This window comes from Macrosteles quadrilineatus, unplaced genomic scaffold (assembly GCF_028750875.1).
Source record: "Macrosteles quadrilineatus isolate MER2022 unplaced genomic scaffold, UCM_ALF_1.0 Scaffold_2__2_contigs__length_208266976, whole genome shotgun sequence".
Taxonomy (NCBI): Eukaryota; Metazoa; Arthropoda; class Insecta; order Hemiptera; family Cicadellidae; genus Macrosteles; species Macrosteles quadrilineatus.
Genome location: NW_026542595.1, coordinates 21,891,259 through 21,911,663, shown reverse-complemented (window position 1 = coordinate 21,911,663; position 20,405 = coordinate 21,891,259). Strand labels below are relative to the sequence as shown.

General features: G+C 35.5%; 1 protein-coding gene across 2 annotated transcripts in view; it reads right to left on the bottom strand.

Annotated features, from left to right (window-relative positions):
- Positions 1-20,405, bottom strand: part of LOC128986337 (alpha-mannosidase 2) — a 49,397-nt gene that overhangs the window by 10,951 nt on the left and 18,041 nt on the right. For both annotated transcript variants that reach the window (XM_054406661.1, XM_054406663.1), the window contains 8 exons: positions 19,189-19,375; positions 15,763-15,940; positions 15,160-15,284; positions 14,122-14,346; positions 13,412-13,484; positions 2,417-2,611; positions 1,617-1,780; positions 836-1,048 (listed from right to left, as the gene is read on the bottom strand). In XM_054406661.1, coding sequence (XP_054262636.1) covers positions 836-1,048; positions 1,617-1,780; positions 2,417-2,611; positions 13,412-13,484; positions 14,122-14,346; positions 15,160-15,284; positions 15,763-15,940; positions 19,189-19,375 — 1,360 coding nt within the window. The remainder of the gene's footprint in view (positions 1-835; positions 1,049-1,616; positions 1,781-2,416; positions 2,612-13,411; positions 13,485-14,121; positions 14,347-15,159; positions 15,285-15,762; positions 15,941-19,188; positions 19,376-20,405) is intronic.

The window sequence follows — 20,405 nt, the reverse complement described above, 5'->3', positions numbered from 1 at the left end:
GTCTTCCAAATACCTTTAAAATGAGGGGTCACAAGATGGGGGTTGTCATTTGAAAATGTTTAGTTACCCCCCACCCCCACCTTAAGGGGATTTTTTTTCAAAATGATGAAAAAGTGCCAAACATTTGTTCTTACTCAGTCCTGCAAATTAATTCCTTCTATCTACAAAGAATAAAAAAGGTAAGAAATGTGTGCCATACCTAATTTACCCGGTCAACCCTAAGTAAATTTTAAACCGCCATCTTGGATAGGGTGCAAAAAAAATTTTTAGACACATCTTTGGATTTGTCTTCCAATGACCTTTAAAATGAGGGGTCACAAGATGGGGGTTGTCATTTGAAAATTTTTAGTTACCCCCCACCCCCCCTTGCCTTTAAGGGAATTTTTATTTTCAAAATTTGTAAAAAGTGCCTAACATTTTTTATTAATCAGTCCCGCAAATTGATTTCTTCTATCTACTATAGAAAAAAAGATAAAAAATGTGTGCCAGACTTAATTTACACACTGTATATTCATACCTTTGTGTTAGCTCTAATACAGTAGTCTGTGTATAATTTCAATACGCTAGCAGCTAGCACCCATAGAATAGGTAAAGAGTCTGTTATAACCTTGTAAAAGTGGTAAAATATTGCACATTTTGTTTGGATTAGTGGACGTTCGGATTACGGAGGTTCGGATTAAAGAGGTTCTTACTGTAATAATTTTTTACAAAAAGCTAATGAAAAATAAGTGATTTTTACTAATAAAGATGATAATATGAAATGGACAGTATCATAGTCATAATGTCTCACACATCAAATTTTCAATCTATTCAAATAGATTACGCTAAAACTTACTTGACAAAGTTGAGGTGGAGAGGAACGGTTTTTCCAGATTTCTTGAACGTGACTGCTTTGAGTAGACTAGATTTGCTGAAAGCTGCAGATATTACTTGGTTTTGTATGGTAAACTCTTTGTCATTGTCAAACTCATTAACCCAATCTTCAAACATCTCCTTCTGGTTGTGAGTCCATCCAGAGTTTAAAACCTTTATTTTCACACGAGAAGCCCTACAAAAAACATGATTACAGTTCAAAACTTTGAAATAACACTTTGCTACGTAGTAAACTAAAATAAATCAGACAATGGTTCAATGGTAGGGTGCTGATATTGTAAAGAAAGAGCGTTTGGGTTCTTTTGCGAGTGTAGTTTGGATTTAAAAAAATTATAACTAACTTATTGTGTTGACATATAGAAGGTTCTTGCTTTAAATGTGTCATTAATAGTTGGGTTGAGTCAGTTGATGGGGCAAGTTAGTTTAGAGAGTTAAGGAGAAAGGGTTCTGTTACAACATCCTACAAGCAGGATCAGGAGATTATCATGTTAAGCCTAAGAAACAAGTAAGATAGAGGGAAATGCCTTCTAAATTGATGTTTTAAGAATATTCTACAAATTGGGGTTTTTATTTAAAGAATATGTCATGGTCAAGCTTGTATTATAGTTAAAAATAGATATTGTTGTGTTTTAGAATTTTAAATCCTATATTACGTGACTAACCTAACTCTGCATTAGTCTAAATTTAGTATCCATCTCATTTTAATTACATTTAACCTGAATCACCACAAGTAGGCTACTTACTTAGAACTGTCATCAGGTGACACAAGGTAGATAAAGTATGTGGACATTCCCAGAGCCTCAACAGTGACTACAAAGGAGAGCTCATAGCATTGACTGTGGATGTCCACTAACTGGCAATGAGGATCCACCTGCGCTTGGAGAACGTTGCCCTTCCAGTCTGTCACCTGTTAGTAAATTAAATACAAATACACAATCCTCCAAATCACATTCCTTAGGTCTGAGATCACAACACGTCCAACACTTTCTGTAAGAAGCAATAATACATGCACATTACATTGTTTAAATCTTACTTGTATAAAAAGTTTCTTCTTATCTAGCGATTCATAAAAACGAGTACTTCTCTAACTTTGTTTTAAACATTGTTATATTTCCCCCCCGACAAAATATAAATTATTTGGTTGCAACTTTAGAAAGTCCTCTTCTATAATGTGAAAAAATAAATCCATCCAATAATAGACCAATTTTTTACATGTGAGTCAGATTACTAAGAAACTACTGATTTTTTATGTTGATATATTTTTGGATTGTGATATCAAACATACTGATTATCTTTAACCTTTCAGAGGGCGCATTGGTTTTCAAAACGGGAGAGGGCGCACCTGGAGGTTACTTCCAGGTCAATAAAAACTAACATTCATGAAGTAAAATTTGTATTTTAGTGCACAAATTAAGTTAAGAGAAGGTTAAGAGACTTGGGTTGCCTACATCATACTGTTGACAGAATCCATGGGGTGGAATGGAATCTGTTTAAACATTGGGTATTGATTAGCACATGTAGAGCATCAGCAGTTTAAATATACCTTGAGGTCCGGTGTAGAGACCCTAAGAGTGACCACTTCCTCCCTAACCCAAGACAGAGAGTTGTAGATGACCACACGATGTGACTCTCGTATAGAGTTGAACACCAAAGTCTTCTGGCCAGGCAGACTATATGCCAGCTTCCGCCCATGGTCCAGGTCAAAGTACACAGCATCCTCCTCAAGCTTATAGGTACTCTGCAAAAAACTTGGGTTCAATTTCTAAATATTTTCATTAGAGGTGGGCCGATACCGATACTCGATACCAAAATACTCTCGATACCAGCGGTATCGAGGTATTGTCGATACTCGATACGTGCCTGTTTTGGGTTCGATACCGATACTGACACTGAACCACTGAATGCTCCGAATCGGTGCGGATTAAGTCAGTTCAGTCAGAGCGGGCAAATTGCCGTTGCCGTTACGAATCCTAGCCGTTTGCCTACTTAGTTAAAGATACTCGCAACTCGAGTCGAGTAGTAGAGGTTAAGCCGATTTCGTTGATATTTGACAAGTAAATAACAAGAAAGGAAAACGTTTGAGTTTTATTTAATCCCTTAACCCCTTTCAATATTGATATACTAGGCCTAATAATAATCGGCAACCTAGACATCGCTTGCGTCATCCATTTCACTGACAGCGACAGCTGACACTGGATAGGTAGTGGTGTGCAGCGAGTGCAAAGCATTGAAATTTAAATTCGATGCACCAAATCCCGATTCGATCCAGCATGCATCGATTTGGTCACGATGCAGTTCTAAAAAGCGATGTGTCGATTATCGTCATCGATACCACCATCCATTTGTTACCACTTGGACATTGGTATCGGTACAAAGACTCGATTGTCAAAAGTCGATTCCGATGATACCGACACCCGACAGGGATAAATATTTTATTTTAACATTTATTTTATTTATAGCTACGTATTAGTTTTGTAATCACGGTTAACAATTTTCATAGCCAACTTAGAAACTATCTAGTTCAAAACAGTGACGGTGCCGGTGACATTGTTTAGCTTCAGCTCATTGCACAACACAATCTACATTTCAAGATGTCAGACTCAACTCGTGAGACAACTGGCACGCGAATGTCCTGCCAACACGAAATTAATTATACTAAACAATGTCTGTATCAATAAGTCAGACATTTAGATGTATTATTTTTAGTACAAAATAAATAACCTAAACACGTCGAAATGTCACAAATGTCTTAAATAAATACTTATATAAGCCTATTTATAAATTAGAGGAAACTTTATTAGATCTCATGCTTTAGTCAAATTCAAACATTTACAGAAGGCCTATTTTAAAATAAACACTTAGTTCCATATTTTTGCAATTGTTTTTTTGCAATTAATAATATACCTTTAACACCAAAATATAAGTTTGATACACATACATATTGTGTTTTTTATATGGTATAACAGTTTATAATATTATTAGTGGAAGAAACTGTGCAAAAAAGATAGGTATCGGAAGTATCGGTATCGAAAGTACTTTGGTGGTATCGGTATCGACAATTTTTGGTATCGGCCCATCTCTAATTTTCATAAATTAAAGAGTTTGTTTAGCCTCTTACTTACAGGGTTTATCTCAATTGCTAGATATAATAAAATATTAAATTGATAGTATTTAATATTTTACTTGGTAGCAATAAAAATACCCCCGATGCAGCAAACCTGCAGACTAAGGGAATTTCCATTTGCCTGACTGGATTTACACTAAAATTTCTCCTTAAAAATATCACATTCATTCCTTTTTTTAAATATAAATACTTTAACGAGTACTTGGGTTTGCTGCAACAGGGAGGGCAATAGTGTTTTATTTATGTAAATTGTAATAGTTTAGTAAGAAATAAATGCATTTTCCAAATTTGATCAAAATAATACGTTCATAAACAAGCAAACTACAACAGTTGACTTATTCTCCAAAAGAATAACATGGGAATTTGAAATTTAAAATTTTTTGGAATTTTCTCCGTAACCATAAGGCGCATAATAACGCTTCAATATACTAAGTTACAAGAGGTTCTACCCACGAATTCACGGGTGAACAGAAGCCACCATTAAATTAATTTAATCAACTTTGACTTTATATTTCATTTAAAGGACCCAAGTTGGAAAAATTGTCATCTGAAAGGGTGTTAAAAGCAGTGGAACCTTCATACCTTACGTCCTAAGGTTGGCCGAGGTTGTACCTGAACACGCAGCTCTCTTTCACGACCTCTTTAATACGTTACTTTAATACTTTTCAATGAAATTGCGACCTGTTAAAGATCACTGACAACCTCTTGGAACGAAGAACATACATGGTTTTTAATCCCATATTCATCGTGTTTCGAACACCTTTAATCACTCACTTGTATCAAACAGCTAGAAATAGCTTCACTGTCCATTCGCCCGACTTCTTTTAAGAACATAAAAGTAAATAATAAAATAAGTAAACAAAAATGTAAACAAACAAAATATATTGTCAATTGCATTGTGTACCATATTCTGATAATTTGTACCATAATGTTACAATAGTTTGACACTCATACCATCATGTAACCACAATTTCTGTTTAGGTTGGCAATATGCAAAATCAGGCGATATTTCTAATAAAACAGCTCATGGCTATTTTCCCGTGACGTCATATCACGCCACCATCACACCACCTTTCCGAACAAGCCTAAATCCCCTCTCCTCACGTCAGTCCACACCATGTATTAGTCCCGTCAACACCGTATACCCTTTGCGGCCCTCTGAGCCCTTTTAAAATGTAACAAGTGTATTTATTACAACGCCCCATCCCTGACCCCAAAACGTACAGTACGATGACGACGTACCGTACAACTGGCGACGAGGAACACGGAATATTATCGCGTTTTAAAACTTAAATTCGCGAACAAAGTGACAGTGCAAGTGAACAAAGTTACAGTGCAAGTGAACAAAGTGACAGTGCAAGTGAACAAAGTGACAAGTGAACGTGAAGAAACGGCCGACGAACGTCAAACAACCGCGAATATTGACTCAGACTCATATTCTTGGCGGAAACGTTTTCATGAGTGTAGAAAGGTACACCTAACATAACGTTATTCTTTGTTTTATGGACGTAATATTAGACTACGGACAGTTAAATAAGTGTAAAAAAGGCACTTATGCCGTTGACTGAAAGTTATTTCGAACAATTCGGACAGTTAGCGGAAACGTATTTTTCAACAAACATGGCAACAATTGGTAATATCGGTCCTTTTGACAGCGCCGAAGAAACTTGGCAATCGTATACAGAGCGATTTGAACTTTTTGTAGACTGCAACGGGATTAATGCCACAAAGAAAGCGAGCACACTACTAACGGTAATGGGAGTCAGGACGTATAAATTGTTAAAGGACTTAATCACACCTGATAAACCTTCGTCCAAGACGTACGAGGAAATTGTAGACACGGTCGGTAAACATTTACACCCGAAACCGTCGTTTATTACAGAATGTTTTAAATTCAGCCGCAGACATCAGTTAGAACACGAAACAGTGAGTGATTTTATCGTACAACTTAAGCAGCTATCGCAACATTGTGAGTTTGGGGACAAGCTTCCAGACCATCTACGCGACAGACTGGTATCAGGCCTCAAGAACCACCACATCCAGAGACGACTGCTGGGGGAGGATAACCTGACCTACGACAAGGCAGTACAGCTGGCAACGTCAATGGAGTTCGCCGAGAAAGGAGCAGCCCAGATGACGCTTAATCCAGGAGGACGACTTCAGCGCCTCAGCCAGACGACAAGGACAGCACCAAGCGGAAGCGGGGGAAAATTCGCAGCCAACAGAGGTTCGGCAACGTCACAGCCCCGGGAGTGCAACTGCTGTGGAAAGAACAATCACAATACTCTGCAATGTCGGTATCGTGAGTACAATTGCAATTTCTGTAAGAAGATTGAAAAAGCTTGTAGATCTAAGAGTAGAAGTGCAAATAGGCCCCATTTTAGTAAACAGTATAATGATGTATCTAAGACTAATGGACAGTCTAGGGGAGGAAATAAGTCGTATTTTAATTCAAAGTACAGTAATGCTAATGCTAGGCAACATTATGTAACAGAAAATGTCCCTGAACAAAGTGTAGACGAAGACACGGTATATGACATATCTAACTTATTTCAGGTACAGGGAGTAGAAGTTAGGAAAAAAGTAGAACCAATTAGAGTGCAATTAGAGGTAGAGAGCAAAAAGATCCTATTTGAAATTGATACCGGAGCTTGTGTGTCAGTTATATCTGAAAAAGATTACAAAGTAAAGTTAAGTCACGTAAAGTTACTACCAACAAGCTTAGTTCTTAGTTCGTACACACACGAAAAGATCGTACCTATCGGTAAACTATGTGTAAATGTAAAACATGAAGGTATTTGTAAACAATTAGAGCTGTATGTTGTCCCTAACGGTGCAAACCCATTGTTAGGTAGGGATTGGATGAAAGCACTGCAGCTAGTTGTTAGTATCAAAAATAGTAGTAAAGTAAACAATGTTCAATCAGCTGTGGATGACAGCTCAGTTGGTACACCTGTCAGCTGTTCTGCTAGCAGAATGGTCGACACTAGCGCGCCGACTGAGGTGGCCGACACCGCAGTTACCAATGTAAACAAACAAACAAATGTCACAGTACATCAGCAGGGCAAGCAGCTAGTTAAACAGTTGTATGAGGAATTCCCTGATGTTTTCACAGACAAGCTAAGTTGTTTTAAGGGAGAACCAGTCAAACTTAAACTAAAACCTAATGCAACCCCTAAATATCATAAGCCAAGGACCTTACCTTTCACACTTAAAAATAAAGTAGAAGCAGAACTAGCACGTTTAGAAGCTGAGAGTATTATTTCACCAGTAAATTCAAGCCAATGGGCTACCCCTGTAGTACCAGTTTTGAAAACAAATGGTCAGTTAAGATTGTGTGGAGACTATAAAGTAACGCTAAATCCTTTCTTAGAGATAGACAGACACCCTTTACCTAAGATTGAAGAATTGTTCTCCAGTTTGCAAAATGGAGACAGGTTTTCTAAAATAGATTTGTCACAAGCGTATCAACAACTAAGACTAGATGATGAAAGTAAAAAGTTATGTAGCAGTCACAGAAGTTAAATACATCAGTCAGTCAGTAGCAGTCACAGAGGAAGGTTGTGTTTTCCTTATCTTATCAGTGCCCAGGCTTGTACAGGATGAACTGTGGTCAATGCAATGAATCTATTTTGGAGGTTAGTGATTTAATAACCTGTTGTAATGAGGGTTGTAAAACTAATTACCACTACGCATGTGTTGGAATTGGACAAACCTTGTTTAGAAAAATGACTAATATCCATAAGTCAGAATGGAAATGTCCTAAGTGCAAGGGGAAATATAAGAAGGAAACAATTGTGAAGGCAAAGGAAAACTCAGAAGAAATTGAAGATAAAATCAAAACGTTTATGGAAGATGTTTCTGAAAAGCTAAGTGTTCTGACTTCATTCAAAGAAGATTTTCAAGCACTGAAGAAGGACAATGAAGAAATTAAGTCTAGTCAAAGTTTCATAAGTGAGAAGTATGAAGAATTGCTATCTAAATTACTATGTCTACCAGAGTTAGAAAAAGAGATCACTACACTTAAAGAAACTATTGAAGAAAAAGATAAAGTGATTTCAGAACTGAGCTCACAGCTTCATCATTTAGAACAGTACGGACGCAATAAAAACCTGGAAATAAATGAAGTGGATGAAAAAGAGAAAGAAGACATTGAACAAATTGTGGTCAACGTCGCAAAGGAGATGGGGGTTGCCTTGGAGAAGGAGGACATCGAAGCTGCTCACAGACTACCTAAGACCCGCACCGACAACAGGCCCGCAACCATCATTGTCCAGCTGGCACGGCGGAAGAAGAGGGACCAGATGCTGGCAGAGAGGAAGAAAGTAGTAACCAACTCCAGGGTGACAGGACTCAGCAACCAGCGTATTTATGTGAGTGAAAACTTATCGCCCTATTATAGAAACCTACTCAAAAAGGCTAAGAAGATGGGACTAGAACTAGAATATAAATATATTTGGTTTAAGAATGGTGTAAAGGTAAGAAAAACTGATGATTCTAAAGTGATCCAAATAAATGATATGTCTGAACTGGTTAAAATAAAGTAGGCCTAGTATCATTGTATTTTAAAGTCACTAAAGTGCAGAGTTTACCATGGGAAAAACCGATTTTGACTGTCTAAATTTTGAAGAAAACATTACTAAGTATATTAGGGGAGTATATTAGGGCCACTCTTATACTTACTTTATGTAAATGAAATGCCAGAGATAATACAAAAAAGTCGGATATACATGTATGCTGATGATACAGTACTGGTGACATCGAACAAAAATTTTGAAGATGCAGTCAGAGATATACAATCAGATTTTTTAGAAATAACAAAATGGTGCCATGACAATGGATTAAGCATAAATTGTAAGAAATCTAAAATAATGCATATACACTCCCCCTATTACGATTGTAAAAAACCTACAGTTATAGCACATATACAACATTGTCTACACAGTAAAACATACTTAAAAGAAAAATGTGAATGTCGAGCATTGGAAGCAGTCAACAGCTTTAAATATCTAGGAATAATTGTAGATCATAATTTAAAATGGGATGCTCATATACTATATTTAAAAGAAAAACTTCGAGCATGTGCCTCAAAACTGTACCACTTACGAGATTGCTTACCATTTAAGACATTAAAAGTTATTTATGCATCTATGTGTGAGTCACTTCTTAGATATGGATTAAGATCTTGGGGAAATGCCTCAATATCAGAATTACAAAAACTGCAGACTGTACAAACAAGAATATTAAAGATAATCACTAAGCTTGATTCTGCTATTGTAAATGAATTTCCAATGCTGTGTTATCAGTTGACAGGTGTTCTGCCAGTAGAAAAACTGTTTACTTATTTGTTGATTGTTGATTATTACTATTCAGATAAGTTCAAAACAAAAAATGTACATAGATATAACTCCAGGAAGGAATTTTATATCGTTCCTAGTATTAGAAATAAGTATACAAAACGAACAAGGAGTTATTTGGTACCAACATTATTCAATAATCTGCCACAAAGTCTAAAAGAGGTAAAAACTTATAAATTGTTAAAGGTCAAGCTGAAGAATCTTTATTTATTTGAATAGTAGAGAATAAATTCTTATAGGCATACTTATTTGTGTCTGTGTTTTTTGTTTAAAATCTAAATTATAATTGAATGTTATGATTAATCTTTATAGTCATTTTAATTACTTGTTACTGTTGATATTTAAAATTTTAATACTTGTTACTCATGTTAAGTAGTGTTAGGTAAAATATTACAGTATTACTTGTATCGATCTTGTTACAGTTTTTCTTCGCTCAACTATTTTTTTTTGTGTTTCAATTTTATATGTTTATACTCATGTATGTAGTTGTTAAGTTTGTTGGTTCAGGCTTTGATACTGTTTAGGAAGGGAAAACTATTAAATTATGGCTGACTCAACGAGATGCATCTAAAAGACATTAAGTTAAATCAAGAAATGCTACGGACAAGCCTTTTATGAGGCTTATGTAGCTTAGTGTTATAATGCCCTTTTGTCATTGTGTTGTTATTGAATAAATAAATTGAATTGAATTGAATTGTACAATTAGTACCCATAAGGGCTTGTTTGAGTACAATAGATTATGTTATGGCATATCATCTGCTCCTGGTATTTTTCAGCGCACAATGGAGCAAACCTTACAAGGAATACCAGGTGTAGCGGTATTTCTAGATGACATTCTTGTAACAGGACAAAATGACTCTGAACATATTAGTAAATTAAAGTTAGTTTGTAAACGACTACAAGACAATGGTTTCACAGTCAGTAAAAGTAAATGTACATTTTTCTGTGAAAGTTTAGAGTATCTAGGGTTTGTCATCAGCAAACGAGGGTTGGAAACTTCACAAGACAAGGTCAAAGCCATTGTAAACGCCCCAGAACCAAAAGATGTCACCCAATTAAAAGCATTTTTAGGCTTAGTTAACTACTACGCTCGTTTCATACCTAGAATCTCAACCATACTTACCCCTATGTATATGTTATTGAGGAAAGACACTGAATTTGTATGGAATTTAGCGTGTAAGAAAGCTTTTGAAGAAGTTAAGCAAAAACTAGTATCAGCCCAAGTACTAGCTCATTTTGACCCTAAGTTAAAGTTAACGTTAGCATGTGACGCTAGTGCCTATGGTATAGGTGCAGTTCTAAGTCAAATTCAAACAGATGGTGCTGAAAGACCTATTGCATTTACAAGTAGAGTGTTAAATGATACTGAAAAGCAGTATTCACAGATTGACAAAGAAGCTCTTAGTATAGTGTATGGAGTAAAAAAATTCAACCAGTACTTGTATGGTAACCATTTTTTGTTAAAAACAGACCACAAACCGCTTGTAGCTATTTTTGGACCTAAACAAGGTTTACCTGCATTTGCAGCTAGTAGGCTCCAACGCTACGCATTGTTTTTATCAGGTTATCAGTACGACATTTCTTATGTTAAATCCGAATGTAACGGAAATGCTGATGGTCTATCACGTTTACCAGTAAGTAATCCTGTGAACGATGAAATCAATGACAATGACTTAAATGTAAATATTGTAGGTACCTATTTACAGTGTTTAATTGAGAGTGAACTTCCTCTAAGTTATGTAGAAGTAAAACGAGAGTCAGCACTAGATCCTATACTAAGTAGAGTAATAGGTTATGCTAGATTTGGCTTAGTAGATCACATTGTCAGTGGACCACCTTTCACAAGTACAGAGTTCCAAACATTTTTGCAAAAAAATGGAATCAAACACACATTTTCTCCACCATACAACCCAAAGACTAATGGCTTAGCCGAGAATGCTGTAAGAACAGTAAAACACAAACTTAGAATAGCACTACAAGACACTTCTGATTTGAACTTAGCATTATCCAATTTTTTGTTTACATACATAAATACAGTACATTCCACAACCAATCAAACACCAGCAGAGTTAATGTTAGGCAGATCTCTGAAATCAAGGTTAGACTTAATTAGACCTAATGTGAAGGATGTCATTAGTAGTAATCAAAACAGACAAGTTTCAACTTATGGTGGTGTCACAACTCGTAGATTATTTGTTAATCAACCTGTATTAGCTAAAGATTACAGGGGAAGGGAAAGATGGATAGAGGCTACAGTTATTGAAAAACTGGGTCCTGTAACTTATTTAGTTGAACTAGAATCAGGCGTTCAGTGGAAGCGTCACATAGACCAGTTGATAGCTTTACAGTCTAAGCTAGGGCAGCAGTCAGATTTAGTAGTAGAATTTCCCAAAACGATCTGACAACGTCGCTTCCAGACAGACAACCGGCAACATTGCAAAATTCGCCAGACTGCACACTGACAGGGAACAGTAGCGAAGGTATGCGAGCTCTTCCGGGCACAGTCGGGCAGAGAACTCCGATATTGACTAGGTCACCTGGCGCAAACCAAAACATTGAGGGAGCGGGGTCATTGGCTTCGCCTCCAAATGTAAACAAATCGCCAAATGTAAACAGACAGACGCCTACTAGACGCTTTCCTGTACGGGAGCGCAAACCTGTAATAAGATTAGACCTTTAATTTAATACCCGGACATGACTTGTATATAGATTTATTTATTATATATCCTTATCAATGATTTTCAAATGTGTATTTATTGAATTGTGTGTACCATTATGTGTGTTATCATTATTTAATATCATCAAGGTTCAATGTTTAATGCTATTAAGGTTTATGATTTCAAGTGTGTGTTTCATTTACTTGTGTTTTTAATGTGTGAATTTTGACCATATATACATGTTATATATATATTGAACTGATGATTGATTGATTCTCATTCTCATTTAAATGATTGGCAAACAAAAATAATAATAAATTAATAAGATATTCTGGTATTGTTATTTGTGATTGTAAGTTTTCAAGATTATAGTAACCGATAGCATCACAAAACTTAAGAGGGGAGGATTGTACCATATTCTGATAATTTGTACCATAATGTTACAATAGTTTGACACTCATACCATCATGTAACCACAATTTCTGTTTAGGTTGGCAATATGCAAAATCAGGCGATATTTCTAATAAAACAGCTCATGGCTATTTTCCCGTGACGTCATATCACGCCACCATCACACCACCTTTCCGAACAAGCCTAAATCCCCTCTCCTCACGTCAGTCCACACCATGTATTAGTCCCGTCAACACCGTATACCCTTTGCGGCCCTCTGAGCCCTTTTAAAATGTAACAAGTGTATTTATTACAACGCCCCATCCCTGACCCCAAAACGTACAGTACGATGACGACGTATCGTACACATTGGCCAGCTGTTGTTCACTAAATTAATCGAATAATAACTTCCAAAACATGCAAGGCGTAGCCCTTTGGAAATCAGCCCGTGGGGCAGAGCCCTTAGGGAGTTCGTCCATATCAATACTTTTCGGCAAATCTACACACTCTAAGCTTCATTTTGATATGCCATATGCCTATATTTTTATTTGGTAAATGGCCTTAACCGTTTACATAAAATTTTATTGTATCACTTTAATGATATAATAGATTTTTTTTTTAAGCTCTACAAAATGGTTTGGAAAGAAATTGCTAAATTTTATGTTTTATGGGTCGAAAATGGGAAAAACCAATTTTTATCCCATAAAACCCCCATAAACCCCCATTCCCATATTCCGATCACGCTGGTTTGCGAACTCGTTTGATTATAAGTTTACACGTTTATACCAAAATTGTATCATTTTTGCTCAAATTATCGTGCTAACGAACACACATATATGTGAATTTGAACGGATGGTGTTTTTGGCCTCTAGGGACCTCAAAACGAAAAAGTAAATCGGTCCCGGGTCCAAGTCTTACCATAAGTACTACGGTAATAGCTTATTCCCTATATGGAAAATTCGCTGACAAGTAGCTGTTCAAAAGTTTTTCAAAGGCACTCATATGTTTACCTGAGCAGGACTGAGCAGATAGTGAGCCATCAGTTGAATCACATGCTGGCAATTCTTTATTGCCAACAACATTCTGAAACACACATTAGGAGGAAAGATTAGAAACAATTTCATTTACATTCATATTTATATATTATATGAATATTAATATGAATTTATTAATATTTATATACCCATTAATGTTTATATACCCCCACCGCAGCAAACCTGCAGACTAAGCAAATTTCAATTTGTTTGATTGGGTTTTAACTAAAATATTTCCATAACCAACTGATATACATACATACCAAGTTATATTAAAAATAACAACAATTTAAATCCCTTTAATGGTAAATTTAAATTAAAAAGTTTCTTGACTGAAAGGGCTATTTATTCTCTTGAGGATTTTTATAGAGGTGCTGGTTAGTTAATTTAGTTGATTTAATTTAGTCTATTTAGTGCTGATGCTTAAAACCATTGTCTGTTACTTAAGTTCTGTTCTGTATTTTAAGAATTTTTCTTATTAATTTTGTTTGATTGCATTTTTAAGTTCATGTTACAAATATATTAAATGTAATATAGGCAATTTTGACGATATTCAATGTACCAATCATGTATAGATGATGAATAAAGATATTTTGATTTGATTTGATTGATATATATTCTTCATTTAGTTTTCTCTTATTTAGTTACAGTATCAGTTTTAGTACTGGTTCTGTGAAAGGTATTACTTGTTGGCGTAGTCCTGCACCACATGGTCCTTGGCTGTGCCTGTGACGCCATCGTGATGTTGGAACAGTGCCAGGCTGCTGCGAGCTGTGTGTAACATGTCCCGCAGTGCTGGGCTCAGCTGCAGTCCTCGCAGCCAAGCCTCTGAAGACACCAGGTCAGCACTACGCAGGTAGTCCTGCAGCACACGGTCCATCCTTTTGTAGAACGGCCGAGACGTGTAGTATCTGCAATTATATTTCATCTTGAATACTTGTTATGGCTTTGGATACCATTTTTCACGTGGGAGTTATTTTTACTCGTAATAAAGATAAATAAAACAAGCAGAGACAAGCAAGACATTTTCAGAAAAAACATAATAATCTTTACTTCAGCACCTTACCCACTTCAAGGCAACTTAACCAAGTGAGAAAATCCGAGTTTTAAAACCATGATCTCCTAGTATGTAGAAGAATGCTAGAAGGTTACCACTGGGCTTGAGACAAATAGCGGGAAAATGTTCACTTTGCTGCAAACACTGCCTTCCACAAATCAATATGTGAAACTCCTGTCTAAATCTCTCTATTTCAAACCAAGCATCTTTGCTTGTTTCAATTTCTTTGCTTGATACAATTTATGAATAGGTATTTAACCCTTCCCTGACTACAGGCGGATATGTCCGCTATCATTTTGCACATAGTGGACGGTAGGCGCATATATCCGCCGATTATTACGACATCTATTGTTATAGATAATTATATATAACAACATTAATCTTCGTAAAAACGGTAGTTTATTCAATTATATCTCATAAACCAGAATGTACTATAAATTTTTTTCTAGAAAAATAAAAAAAATGAACAAAAAATCTTTTAAAAATATATAAAAATAAAAAAAATCAACAAAAATTATTTTAGAGAAAAGTGCTGCATAGGTCAACTGTTTACAACATTCTATAAATCACATATGTAAAAAATATATTTTCTATTTTTTATTTTTTATTTTGTTGTCCGGATACATATTATAGGCCGTCCCGGAAGTGTTAATATATTTTTGCTTACCCACTCCAGTAATGGTCATCTCTGTCTGCATAGGTAAAGAAGTCTCCAGACAAGGATGGATATTGCTCTACTGGTTTTTCTCTCTGAATAGCATCAAAATAGTCTGACAGAGTGCCAAACTGTGCCTAAAAAGTAAAATCAAGTATGAAATGTCACAATAAATTGAGAATTCTAAAAAGTGATACATTTTAGTGTTTCAACTGTAGTTTCCTTATTGGTATCTTTTAGTGTCTTCACCCAAAAACTGTATTGTAGTTTTATGATCTTGAATCTGGAATTAAGCCAATCATAGGAATATGATTCAAAATAAAATAAAATAACACCTTTAGGGCTATAACATCCATTCACACTTTTATGACAGAAAATGTTAGTTAAAAGATGCAAATTTTAGGTTGTGATATTTTACAAATTTATTTACCTATCAAGGCTTGGTAAAGAACTATTTTGGTTTACCAAACCAAAATATTATGTTCTGTTTTTAGTATCCTAAATTGTACAGGTAAATACTCTTTTAATGAGACTTCATCAAATTTAAATCAAGCTCTACATTATCTGAAACCCAAACTTGTCGATTACTGATGAAATTACATTACTGTTTAGTACCTGCACATTGAGATGGGGTACATTGTTCATGTAGTCAAAAAGTCGTTGATAGTTATTGAACTGTAAATCCCACTCAGTAGGGTGGTCATATCTGAAGTCATCTCCCAATGGAGCAATTACGACATCTGTAGAGAACAGCTGAGCTTTCTTTCGCCACTGGTCCAAGATCATTTCAGCTCTAAAATGACAAAAAATCATAATTAAAAATATTTCTTCACTTATTTCTACTCTCTTTATTTTACCTTTATTATAATATATTATTATATAAAGCATTACGATTTCGGCCAGACGCAAAACCCAAGGGCTAAAACTGTTAACCTAACCCGATCCAACCTGAAATAAATAAAGTCTGGCCCGCAGATATATTATTTTCTTTAAGATGGGTTGGGTTGGCCAAACGGGTTTACTATAAGAAGATTTTTATATTAACCCATTGTTATCATCACTTTTTTTATCTCTCTATTGTTTATTTTTTTAGATAGGCCTAATGAACTTTTATGTTTTTTATCAAATACGCATTTCAACATGATAGGCTATGTCCATTAATTAAAATAAAGGCCAAAAAAGACAAATCTATCTTCTCCTCTTCTGTAACTATGTAAAAAGAAGCAAAAAAGGTGTTGTGTGCAATCCTAATTAAACTCACTAATTCTGTTAACTTCCACTCAAGCCTGTATCATTTATTCAAAGTGGGCCTTCCTACCAGCTAAGCCACAAATTAGTAAGCTTAATATGAATTGCATATGTACGGGATTCAAAACCGCACATGTAGAAAGACCTCAACGCTACACTCCCCAGTGCAACACTTTAGCCAACCGAGCTATCATGCTACCATCAGCTGAATAGGACGAGGGTCAATATTTAAGCATATGCGACACGAGCACTCGCCGTTTCGATACGACGGACTACTTTAGCAAAATATGGGGTAGAGCTACACATGTGACTCGGCGTAAAAGTGTTAAATATTGATTGCTGCACTACAGTCGGTTTATAAAATATTGTTTATACATCCCACAATCAAGGCGATATTATGAATGTCTCCTGCAGTCGCCTGAAATCGCAAGTGTCTCCTGCGGTTGCGGCAAAACCATAATTGTCTCCCTAGAGCTTGGCGAAATCATGATCATCGCTCAGCTTGAATCAAGACGAATGCACTCCAGCTATATAGTAATTTTAATGACCACAAGTTAATACTTAAAACTGTCTAAGGAAAATTTAACTGTCTTTATAAGAACACAACTTTTGATCTTATATTGATATATCTTTGACACTGCTTGTCAAATCCAATAACAGGGTGTCCACCAGGCCAACCAGAAAAAATGCATGAGTAAAAAAAAATTCCAGGCAGTTCAGGTCGTACTCTTCATACTAAAATTTCCAACGTGATTTGCGCCAACTCCCACGGTCACAGAAACGTCATCGTCCGCATGTGCAATCGCAGCAAAATCACTAACATATCCTGCGGCCATTTGGAAATCATCATTGTCTCACGCGGTCACAGAAACGTCATTGTCGTCTCCAACGGTCACGGAAACATCATCGTGATCACTCGCGGTCACAGAAATCGGGAAATGTCATCGTTGTCTCCCGCGGTCACGTATACGTCATCGTCTTATATATCTTTGATCTTATTTTGATATATCTTTGACACTGCTTGTCAAATCCAATAACAAGGTGTCCACCAGGTCAACCAGAAAAAATTCATGAGTAAAAAGAAAATTCCAGGTAGTTCAGGTCGTACTCTTCGTACTAAAATTTCCAATGTGTTTTGCGCCAACTCCAGCAATGCTGTTTTAGCGCTAACACAGTTCGCTATTTTAGTTATCGGAAAAAACATTGTCAGTTAAAGAAACAAAATTTATGATTGACTGTAATATTGCCTGACACAAGTATTCAATTTTTATATATTACTGATGAAATAATCCGATAATTAAAAACTAATCCTCAAACCTGCAATTTATCAATAACTTCTTAAAAATAGTGATATAATAATAATAATAAATCTTTATTTCTCCACAAGTAATACAAATCAAATTACAAAGATCTATAAAAACAAATTATTTTACAATGTAATCAAAACTTATCGTTAATCTATATATATAAAATCCAATGTATGTTTGTTTGTACTTTATGGACTCCGAAACCACTTGACAGATTGCAATGAAACTTTCAGGCATTATTAAGCGTTATTCAAGGATGGTTTGTGTGAAGTTTGGTGCAGATCCGTCAAAAGGGCTCCGCCCCAGTGGCTCTGGAGTTTCCCATGTTAACCTTATGAGTACTCATATTTAAATGGAATTAAATAATCATAACAGCTGGTTCAACTGAACAATTTGATTCTGTGATGTTCAATACAGTAGAGTCCCGCAAACTCGGCGTAATGTGGACTGAAAGGGTGCCGAGTTTGTGAAATGCCAGGTTATCGGGAACTAGGGTTAAAAATAAGAACAATACAGTTTTTAAGCTTTTCGACGGCCTTTTTTATTTATATTTATATTACAAGTCAGTATTAAGTCATCAGATATAGTACAACAAATCCTTAGTACCAGTTACGAGTAATTTGAATTAAGCTGGCTTGAGTCCATGATTAACTTGGACTAAAAAAATCACTAATTATCTGAGCCAGGTGATGGCCGAGTTATCAAGACTGCCGGGTTATCGAGTGCCGAGTTTGCGGGACTCTACTGTAGCATTAAAAAGTTACAAAATGTACCAACAGGGTGCAGCACTATTATCTTTTAAAATTTATGACAACAGCTAATTTGCAACCAAAAGGTGTTGAAATTAAATGAAACCATGTGTTTATTTAAACTGTTTTTGTTGTTATGTTTTTTGTTTTTGTTGTTATGTTTTGACTTTTTCCAAGCGTTATTAGGCTACTGGTACTATTGTTTTTTATGTGTTTAGAAACAATTACTTTTTATGAGTTTAGTTGGTTTTTCTTACATTCTATTAGGGACTTTGTGTATTCATATATGCCACCTAAAAGGAAATGTATCGGTCGATGCACACCTGAGGCAAAAAGGAAAAGGGCTGGTCGATCTTCTGAGACAGACGAGCAACAGGAAGCAAGGTTGGAAACTGTCCGAACACAAACTGTTCAAGCCCGAGCAAATGAAACTAACGAGCAACGAGAAGCAAGGTTGGAAGCTGTTCGAACACAAACTACTCAAGCTTGAGCAAATGAAACTAACGAACAACGAGAAGCAAGGTTGGAAGCTGTTCTATGATTTTTTACAACATAATATTTTTCATATTTCTATAATCTGTCATAGACTTTAGAATGACTCTTTGATTGAGGTCTTGCTGTCTATGTTTTTGTTGTTTATTTTTTATTAAAAGTTGCAGTTTTGCTCGATTTTGAGCAACAGGTTATCTAGTAAGTAATAATCTAAGTTTAGGATTGAATGTTACATTACAACATACCTGTGAGCGACATTACTATCATTGATGATCTGTGGGGGGACTCGCCAGGGACAGCTGAAACCATAGCCTGGCAGACGTTTGAAGTCAAACTGACAACAGACTTTGGGATCCGGACCACAGGAGTGTGGTGCATCATAGCTGTAGAAGGGCATCATGTGTGTCAACAAGTCTGTAGACCCGTTATAGTCTGAAACATGATTTGTGCAGTAGTTAATTATTTATGCCTCAGAATCAGAAGAAAATCTTTATTGTTTCTTTTTTCATTTTTTACAGATATTACACATTGTGTAAAAAAATAGCTTGGATAAAATTGTAAGTAAATCATTACACACTAGTAATATGAAACAACCATCCCTGGGTATTCCCTTGGATGTTCTATTCGTACATAGGCCTAATAAAGCTCAAAGATGGGATCACTGACAACATGAAATAAACCATACATAAAGCAACTCTAAAAAAAGTAATATTACTAAGCATATTGCTAAAACACATTGACCTATTATATTGGAAATCAAAGAAACACTTAACATAATGGAAATATTGAACTTATTAAAAATCTTACTAATATTATAAATGTGAAAGTTTGTGTGTTTGTTTGTTTGTGTGTTTGAAGTTCAATCACTCATAAACCACTGGGCGGATTGGGCTGAAATTTGGCATGATCATAGCTTACATTCCCGATTAATATCAAATAATGTGTAGTTGATTATTAGGCAGAAAGTAAATAAAAATATGTCTACTAACTAACACATGAAACATGAAACATATTTATACTTATATTTATATTTATACTGACACTTAGACCTATACTAGATTAGATCATGTAGATTAGACATAATGCAAAAAAATACTTCTAGATAGTTATCGTTGGTATTATACAGGGTGTTTGTGGACTCTCTCAAAAAAATTCATAGGATTGTTCCTTGGGTTAATACAAGAATATTTTACATTATAAACATGGGTTGCCGGAGCCTCGTTGTCCGGCTGTCCGTCTGTATGTGATTTTCACAAATGAGTCCATAACTTTCGAATTCCTTAAACGATTAACTTGAAACTTGGTACGTAAGTAGTGACAAGTAAGACTAATCTTTGCACAAAGTATCAGGTTCATAAGTTGTACTAATTCAAAATGGCGGCCATTTAAAATTTTCTTTCTTAAATAACTCAAAAACCATAGATTTTACAAAAAATTTACAAGAAAAACTTTTTTAAGACAA